The sequence below is a fragment of the Amblyraja radiata genome, chromosome 3 (genome assembly GCF_010909765.2).
Source record: "Amblyraja radiata isolate CabotCenter1 chromosome 3, sAmbRad1.1.pri, whole genome shotgun sequence".
Taxonomy (NCBI): domain Eukaryota; kingdom Metazoa; phylum Chordata; class Chondrichthyes; order Rajiformes; family Rajidae; genus Amblyraja; species Amblyraja radiata.
Window position 1 is genome coordinate 74,569,382 of NC_045958.1, and position 10,066 is coordinate 74,579,447.

General features: G+C 42.9%; 1 protein-coding gene across 1 annotated transcript in view; it reads left to right on the forward strand.

Annotated features, from left to right (window-relative positions):
* Positions 1-3,332, forward strand: part of pgm5 (phosphoglucomutase 5) — a 145,887-nt gene extending 142,555 nt beyond the window's left edge. The window contains exon 11 of the mRNA XM_033018084.1: positions 2,818-3,332. Within this exon, the coding sequence (XP_032873975.1) occupies positions 2,818-2,907 (90 nt within the window). The 3' untranslated portion in view covers positions 2,908-3,332. The remainder of the gene's footprint in view (positions 1-2,817) is intronic.
* The last annotated feature ends 6,734 nt before the right edge of the window (positions 3,333-10,066 follow it).

Genomic DNA, 10,066 nt, shown 5'->3' on the forward strand with positions numbered 1-10,066 from the left:
TTTCCCCTTGATCAACAACACTAGCACAGATTATTTGGGCATTATCACACTGGGTCACACTTAGTCCACAAACTATGACACCCACATTCCTATGTTTCTTTTTTTATTTATTTTTTAATATTTTTATTAGAAGTAAAGTACCATAATATAATACATTAATAACATATTACATTTCATGTACAACTTCTTATTTTAAATTTAATAGTAAAAAAGAAAGTGAGAAATGCCAGAAATAGAGAGAGAGAGAATATCATATAAAGTAGTGATATTGTTAATTCGTGAAATAGTAGAAAAAGAAAGAACCCATAGAGCTGTATAGCCCGAAAGAGAAAACAAGAAAACAAGAAGGTGAGATGAAGTAAGAAGAAAAAAAGAATAGAGAAGAAAAAAAAGATGGAAAAAAAGAGACATTGAAAGGGATATACCTACTTCGTATCTTTACCCACCCCTCACCCGGTTCTGAAACAGTTAATTTCTAAGGTTATGTTGCACCATATGCTTGTAATAAGTCGATAAAGGGAGACCAAATCTTTAAGAATTGGTCCATTCCTATGTTTCAAAGGTGACCTTACTGTGAGTGTGTTTCTGTGGCTGCAAAAGACTTTGCATAACAGCTCTCCACTGGGTGCATTCCGTCACTTTATCCCATTGTTTCCAGGTGGGGAACCCATGCCATTTCAAAATGAGAGGGAATACCAACAGGGAACACTGACACTCCTTTCTCAGATACCCTGGCACAGTACACCGTCTGGATATGTTCACCATCCAGCCAGAGGAGGGCAGTGTGGAGACAGGGAAGGAAAGGAGCCAAATAAATTGCTAATGTATCTTTCTATACGCAAATGCTTTTGGAATAAAGAATGTTGAAGAATAATTGCAGGAGGGTGTCAGTGGTCAGAGGGGCCATTCTGTCACGGAGTGTCCATAGGGGAAGGTATGGTTAAGACATTGAGGCCTGCGATGGTTTTGGAGTGGGGAGATTGGGATTGGAGTAGGATCTTGTTGATCTTGGATCAGAGGCTAGGATTTAAGAAGGAACTGCAGATGCTGGTTTAAACCGAAGATAGATACGAAATGCTGGAGTAACTCAGCAAGACAGGCAGCATCTCTGGAGAGAAGGAATGGGTGATGTTTCGGGTCTGGGGAAAGGTCACGACCCAAAGCGTCACCCATTACGTCTCTCCAGAGATGCCGCCTGTCTCGCTGAGTTACTCCAGATTTTTGTGTCTATCTTTAGAGGCTAGGGTGATGGTTTGTGGAGGTTGGAGGTGGTTTGCTGAATATTACAGCCATAGGATTGTAGACAGGTCCAACGGGAGATGGGGGTGAAGGTTGTCAGTTCATTGAGAGGTTTGAGAACTATGGTGGGATTCTTGGTCAGATGTGCTCCTAGTACTGAACAAACTCCAGGAGGCCACCTTTGAACAGTCCTTTGTGAGAGGCAACAGTACAATGGAAGCACTAATAACAGTTGCTCCTCAAAACAATGTCATGTTCCACAAGGAGCTGAGCTATCTTGCATGCGATTGACTTAGAAATCTCATCAGAAGAATGATCAGTAACCAGAGATGACTTGTTCAATTTCTGTGTTGGTACTATTACAACTAAATATAATTAGTTATCCCTGGCTATTTATAAATTTATTTTGGAATATTAGACAATAGACAATAGACAATAGGTGCAGGAGTGGGTCATTCATCCCGTCGAGCCAGCATCACCATTCAATGTGATCATGGCTGATCACATTGACTTTGATGAACACAATAATTTCTATCAACATGAAGCAGAGGGGAACGATATTCAATCAGATGAAATAATGATGAGAAATAGATGGTAGTCCAAAGGTAAGAGAGGGAGAGTTTTAGAAGTGTTGTGTTCAGTGATACTCTGAATTATCTTTAGAATATTGTGTAGAGCTGTGGTTCCCACACATGTGGAAGGAGGTGGGAGCAATAGAGAGTGAGTGGAGAAGACATTTACCAGGATGGTGCCTGAGATGGATGGTTGTAGTTATAAGGAGAGATTGGATAAACTAGGCACAAAAAGCTGGAGTAAATCAACGGGACAGGCAGCATCTCTGGAGAAAGGGAATAGATGAAATTTCGGGTCGAAACCTTTCTTCAGACTGATCGGCTAGGTTTATTCTCAGTGGATGACAGAAAGCCAAGGGATATAGTTACACATGTTTATAACATTTTGAAGGGCATAAGTGGGATAGATAGTCAGTCTCTTTCTGAGTGTAGAGTGCTCTAAAACTCGAGGGCACAGGTTTAAAGTGAGAGGGAAGAAATGTATTCAAGATCTGAGTGGTAAGTTTTTCAGGCAGAGGGTGGTGGTTGATGGAACGAGCTGTCAGTGGTGGTGTAGACGCAGATACTATTATACTTTAAAAGGCATTTGGACGTGAACTTGGCGAGGCAAGATGTAGAGAGATAAAGGTCTGAAGCAGGCAAATGGAATTAGCTCAACCAGACATCAAGTTCACGTCCATATTAGCAGCAACCAAGCTCGGCCCCTTTAGTGGGAATAGCGTAGACACACATTGTGGTTAGCATGGACGAGATGGGTTGAAAGAGCCAAAGTGTGTAATGAGTGAGTTCCCATGCAGAGGGGAGGAAGCTGTGGATGTTCAAGCTGTGGGGGTGTGGGCAAGTCTGACGGAAGTGAATGTTCCCAGATCGTCGAGAGATCATGGGCACAGTGGGAGCACGGCCTGCCCTCTTTCCCAGGGACGGGGATTTGGGAGGGTGTGGGTTGCGAGGTTCGAGGGTGGAGTGCCGTTGGGTGCTGACAGTGGCTTCTGTTCGCCTTCTGCAGGTGGTGCTGGGGCCGCTGATCGCCATCGCGCTGAAACTGTCACACGTCCACGAGCGGACCGGCCGGAGGGGGCCCACGGTCATCACTTGAGCACGGCCCACCCACACCTACCCAGGGGGCCAGGAGAACGTACATCCTTTCCGCAGTCTGTATCAGCTGCTCACGCTTGCACCTCCCTACCTACATGCTGGCAGAACATTACTCTAAACAAGGGAAGAGAAAAGCAATGTTTTGCAAAAAAAAAGATGAGGTCCTTTCTTGCCTTTATCTGGCTGTGTTAACAATATCGTTGTGTTTTATAAAGAACCACTGTGTTATTCTTGCATGACATGTGTTGTTTGGGTTAGCAAATAGGAGAGCTGTGATTTATCTTTATGTTGTAAGTTCAGTGTAAAAGATCCACGTGATGGCTTGGTACAATTATAATATTGTAAACCATCATTTAAAATTGAAATTCTCAACTTTCTTCCCCTGCCCGATCTAAACAAATACTATTAAACTATATTGCTAACAAAGTGCTGTTAAGTAAGTTATTTTGGACTTCTTCTAAGTCATTGCACATTCATTGGTATGTTCACTCTTTAATAGAGGGCAATTTAGTCCCAAAGACATGCACTTACTGTAGTAAAGTCTGAAAGAAGGGTCTCGACCCGAAACGTTATCCATTCCTTCTCTCCAGAGATGCTGCCTGTCCCGCTGAGTTACTCCAGCTTGTTGTGTCTGTCTGCAGTAACTGTTGCTTTGTGGTAAAAGTGACAGCCATTCTGTACACAGGAAGGTCGCACAAACTACAGTACAATAATGATAGGGTCCTATATGTTGAGTGATGTTGATTATGGTGTGGTGCCACTTCCAGGCCAGCACCTCAGTGCAGTGCTCTGTAAGCGCGCACAGTCAGAGGTGGTTTATTTCCACTTAACTAAACTAGGGCCCCATGTGCCCTCAAAGGTGCAGTTCAGGGAATCCGTGACCTCTGTAAGGTAATGGGACTGTAAGGTAGCTGTCATCCTTCAGCGAACATCACACAAATCCTTTCACCTGATTCTTATCACAATACTGAAGGAGGTTGGTGTGCACAAATATTTTTTTGAATCTCTTTATTAATGTCCAACACAAAGGTGGATCAGCACAGCTGGCCAATGGTGGTGTCTATACTCTGTCTTTATGAACCTCCTACCACCCCACCGTCTCATCCCCTCAGCTTTCTGTTCCTTTATCCCCATGTTTATCTAATTCTATTTTCATATTTTGAATTCTGAAGTCTTGTACCCTTCCTGATTCAAATGGAGCTATTCTCCACACCGTTAAAGAGTCAGTTAGTCAATCCTACCGTCTCTCCATCTCTAGATCCCCAAACTGTCCCATCTTTCATTCCCTCTGTCTTCCCTCACTTCTTGCTTGCTTTGCAATGCTTGTCACTGTTCTCCATACCTCTGTACCGATCTGTACTGCAATCTTCCTGTCCTTGCTTTATGCTTGCTGATAACAAAAATAAATGTATGCCCTTTTCTTCTTGGACAGTCCCTTTGAATCAAGACTGATTTGATTCCATGCCAGTTTCGTGGATTATGATGTGACTTGATCTCGTCTATAGGCGTATGAGGTGCCTAATGGGTGGGGAGGGAATAGATTGTGTGGTGGTGCACGCCTTCTACCTTTCGCACATGACATCTGTCTGCTTTTCTTTCTTTGACTCAGTTTCTTAATTCCATCCCAAATACTCCTCAACTCTGAAGAGCCACGAGCCTGGGATTACCAGGAGTTAATTAGGATGTTGCATTTTCTCTAGGAGACTTTGAACTTATCCTTGAATCCTTTCCTAAGTCTCCCTCTGTGGCCAAACTCAGGAGTATTTGTTTCAGGAGTTTGGTGTCAGGCCCATGGATTGTATGGGCTGACCAATGTAACCACTTGAGTAACTACTAGTGGTGATCCCATGTGTCTACTGCCTTTGCTTGGCATTCAACCCTCTTAACATTGAAGAAAGAGCTGGACTAAATTATTCTACAGCTTGCTCTCGGCAAATGGAAACCATCTCATGTGAATTAGTGAGATGCACAGGAGTGTAGTGACTAGAATTCAAAAGGAAGAAAGCATTTGTGTTCATATTTCCTCTCTCAGGGTGACCTGGTTTATTTTACCTCAATACAATCCATTTTCATCCGGAACTATTTCAGTTTGCAATAGTAGGAAGGAGGTGACAGCAAAGAGAAAACAGAGAACAGGGTAAAGAGTCCTAAAATTGAGGTATTGATAACCAGATACTAATGTGGTTACTGAGCACTGGGATGATGGCTTCACAAAAAGGTAGAATAGTGAAAAGGGAATGGCCAGTGTGATAGGCATGCCAGATAATACAGCCTTCCTGTTTAGTTTAGTTTAGTTTAGTTTAACTTATTGTCACGTGTATCGAGGTACAGTGAAAAGCTTTAGTTGCGTTCTAACCAGTCAGTGAAAAGACAATACATGATTACACTAGCCATCTCAACTGTACTGGATCATGAAACAGATTCTCACAACTTCTCAAGGCCATTAACAATAGGCGATAAATACAGACTTCAGCAATGAAGCTCATAGACCTTTTATAGTGGTATACTGATCTTATAGAGGTGTACAAAATCATGAGAGGAATAGATTGACTAAATGCACAGGGTCTTTGGCCCAGAGTATGGGAATCGAGAACCAGAGGACATAGGGTTAAGGAGAGCGGGGAAAGATTCATTAGGAACTAGAGGGGTAACTTTTTTACACAATGGATGGTGTATGGAATGAGCTGCCAGGAGAGGTAGTGGTCTCTTGTATGTCTCTGTGACTCTATGACTCATAACAGATGTGACATGTTTCTTGACTGGTGTTAGAACTACATTAATATGGGCAAGTGGTGAATATTCCAGAGCACTCCTGACTTGTGGCCAACGGATGATGGAAAAGCTCTTGAAACATGAGTCACTAGATGTCTCTCATCTGCTTCGCCAGCCACTATATTTAAGTGCCTGATCCAATTAAATTTCCAGTCAATGTTTCCCTCGGGGTATTGATGGTGGGCAAGTTGGCAAAGTTAGTACAATTGAATAACAAGTGGTAATAGTTAGATATTCTCATTGGCTGGTACTGGCATGGAGCAAATTTCACTTGCAACTCTGAAACTCATGTTTAGAAATTCTCCGTGTCATTATTGGAATAATTGCAGTTCTGCGATAATAAAAAGCAATTGTAGATTCTTGATTATGAACTGAACTCTTAGCATTCAGTATCAAGTGTTAGGTAATTGTTTAGAACAGAAGAATTACAATGATAGATTTGTTATAATTGCAAAATTATGCCAATTCTAACAAGAATGACGGTAAGTCTGTCAATAGAATCTGTCATAGATTCAGGTTGAGGAGACCAAGTGGCAAGTGCAGCCCAAGGCATCCATCATCTTTAAGTGGTCTTCTTGATGTTAGCTTACATCCTCCCTCCCCCCACTATCTGCTTTTGATCTCCCCAATGTCTCCTTCCCTTCACCCCCTCCATCTGACTGATTCGACCTTCCTTTCACCCAAACTCAATACACTCTACTCACTCCCCATCCTGTATTTATTCCCAGTCCAATCTTCCCTTGACTCCGCTCTTTGTGGAGAAAAGTGTGTACTCGCAGTGTGTGCAAGGCCTTTGAGCTCATGTGCAATGAAATTCCATTTGACTATTTTCAGTGTCTCAGAATGTCCAATCCCCTGTGATTGTCCCAGCAACTTAGATCATTGCAGGACAGGGATGTACGGCTCTGAACCAGTGAATAGTTCACTCCATCAGCCTGAATTCAGCATTTTTGCTGCCTTGCTCTGGTAGAAAAAATTGAAATCCGAAGCCTAAACGAAGTAATAAAACAAGTAACTGCAAGAGATTTTCTGTTTTTTTTCCTCTTACCCGATATCAATTTTATATCAGTGCCGACTGAATTTAAGTTCTAGATGTGGTAATGAAGGTTCAACAGGAATCACATGCAGTTCAGAGGCAGGTTAAACAAGTGTTGTTCCCAGTTTATGCCAATTTATATGTTCATCATCTTTCGATGCAAATCATCAGAGAAATTAAACACAAGGCTCTCCTCCATTCTTCAACCTGTCCGATCAACGTTAGATACTGCAAAATCGTAGCCGCCATCAGATCTCCAATTGACTGTCACAGTACAATTTATTAGCTTTGGAGGCTACATGCTACAATGGAGCTTTTGCTTACGTGTGATAATATGGAATGGCTTGTGATAAGATATATCCTGACAGGCCACATTCCTTTAACCCTGCATTGTCATATTACAAAGAGAAAAGAGGACTGACTTCCATTTCAATAGCACGGACCGTACTCAGGAAGGTGCAACCACTCTACAGCCCATAAAATGCTTCTAAATTTCCGCTCACTAGTGTAATGTATAATAATAATAATAATACATTTTATTTATGGGCGCCTTTCAAGAGTCTCAAGGACACCTTACAAAAGTTGAGCATGTAGAGGAAAAACATGTAAGGGGAATGAAATAAATAGTAGAGACATGACTAGTACACAAAGTAAAGACAGAATTCAATACAAAACACAGTATGAGGCAATTAATGCACAGATGAAAAGGGACGGGGACGTGGGGCTAAGGATAGGCAGAGGTGAAGAGATGGGTCTTGAGGCGGGACTGGAAGATGGTGAGGGACACGGAATTGCGGATCAGTGTATGAAATGCAGCGAAGATCTCAAGGGCAGTGAAGGGATTATTATGCAAATTAACAGCTTAATATTGGCCATGCCCCTGGAGAGAAAACATCCAAGTCTTTGGCAAAATCACAACACGGCACCTTTTGCGTCAACTGGTCCTTGGTTTATTGTTTTATCCTGAAGACAGAGATTACAACAGTGCAGAATATCCCCAGTACCACACCACTTCAATGTTAAACTAGCTGGGGTGGGGTTTGACCTCACAGTTTTTTAAACCCACAGCCACTGACATTTGCCACTGAGCCATGGATGATCCAAGCTTTTCATAAAATATACAGCGCAGAAATAGGCCATTCAGCTCAAGTGTTAGTGTCACAGAGAATTTCAGCACCAAAGCGGGCCCTTTGGATCACTGGGTCCTTGCCGACCATCACAACCATCCTTGTTGCACCCCTCTTCTCACCTCTTCAAAGTGTTCCAAAATCTTAGCTATATAAGTACATAGAAAGTTAATCTGTCCATGCTGTCCAAAAACAGGGCATTTAACATACGCTCTCTTCCCAAGCCTCGGTCTGGTCTTGTAGATTGCAGGACATCAAGCACTCCTTCTAGCAGATGCCTTGAAGTGCGACATGTACTGTTGGGCTCAAGAATTCATAACACGTGTCCTCTATAAAATCTAAAAATACATTAGGACAGATACTGTATGTGCAGAGGAACGTTTTGGAGGGATTTGGGTCAAACACGGTAATATGGGAGCAGCATAGATAGGTATCTTGATGTGCATGGACAGGCTGGGCTGAAGGGCCTGTTTCCATGCTGCATGACTCTTTGACCCTGCTGAGGACAGGTAAGAGTCAGGTGACGGAGGGAAGGATGGAGACCGCAATGGAACCTGGAAGATGAGAAGTGAATCCACAAAAGGGCTGAAGATTATGGAATTGGGACAGTGGAGAGTGGAATAAGGGAGAGATGGTGGGCAGATGGGAACAGTGGGGGGGAGGGGACAGGGGATCCAGTGGTAGGAGTGCATGGATGATGGGCAAGTGCATTGGGGTGCTTTTGCTACCATTGTATGCATGTAACACCTGTGACTTTACGAAGGGGAAGATCATGCTTGACTAATCTTCTGGAATTTTTTGAGGATGTAACTAGGAAAATGGACAAGGGAGAGCCAGTGGATGTAGTATATCTGGACTATCAGAAAGCATTTGATAAGGTCCCACATAGGAGATTAGTGAGCAAAATTAGGGCACATGGTATTGGGGTAGAGTGCTGACATGGATAGAAAATTGGTTGGCAGACAGGAAACAAAGAGTATGGATTAACAGGTCCCTTTCAGAATGGCAGGCAGTGACTAGTGGGGTACCGCAAGGCTCGGTGCTGGGACCACAGCTATTTACAGTATACATCAATAATTTGGATGAAGGGATTCAAAGTAACATTAGCAAATTTGCAGATGACACAAAGCTGGATGGTAGTGTGAACTGTGAGGAGGATGCTATGAGAATGCAGGGTGACTTCGACAGGTTGGGGGAGTGGGCAGATGCATGGCAGATGCAGTTTAATGTAGATAAATATGAGGTTATCCACTTTGGTAGCAAAAACAGGAAGGAAGATTATTATCTAAATGGTGTCAAGTTGGGAAAAGGGGAAGTACAATGAGATCTGGGGGTACGTTTATCAGTCAATGAAAGTAAGCATGCAGGTACAGCAGGCAGTGAAGAAAGCGAATGGCATGTTGGCCTTCATAACAAGAGTAGTTGAGTATAGGAGCAAAGAGATCCTTCTGCAGTTGTACAGGGCCCTATTGAGACCACACCTGGAGTATTGTGTGCAGTTTTGGTCCCCTAATTTGAGGAAGGACATTCTTGCTATTGATGGAGTGCAGCGTAGGTTTACAAGGTTAATTCCCGGGATGGTGGGACTGTCATATGCTGAGAGCGGCTGGGCTTGTATGCTCTGGAAATAAGGATGAGAGGGGATCTTATTGAGATTATTAAGGGTTTGGGCACGCTAGAGGCAGGAAACATGTTCCCAATGTTGGGGGACTCCAGAGCCATGGACCAGAGTTTAAGAATAAGGGGTAAGGCATTTAGAACGGAGCTGAGGAAACACTTTTTCACACAGAGAGTTGTGAGTCTGTGGAATTCTCTGCCTCAGCGGGCGGTGGAGGCCGGTTTTCTGGATACTTTCAAGAGAGAGCTAGATATGGCTTAAAGATAGCAGAGTCAGGGAATATGGGGAGAAGGCAGGAACGGTGTACTGATTGTGGATGATCAGCCATGATCACATTGAATGGTGGTGCTGGCTCGAAGGGCCGAATGGCTTACTCCTGCATATTGTCTATTGTCTAATTTGTGCTCCCAGTGGTTTATAACAACATTTTGCATCTCTCATTGTCGTGTGAAATAAGACTCATAGCAGGCTAACATTTCATCTGGAAAACAAGGCTCATTATTATTCATCGCGTTGAAGACTGTATGAAATATGGTTTTCCTATTGGAGCAATTAGTCAAATATACAACATTTGATGGTGAACAACATAAGAGAATGTTGATCATTG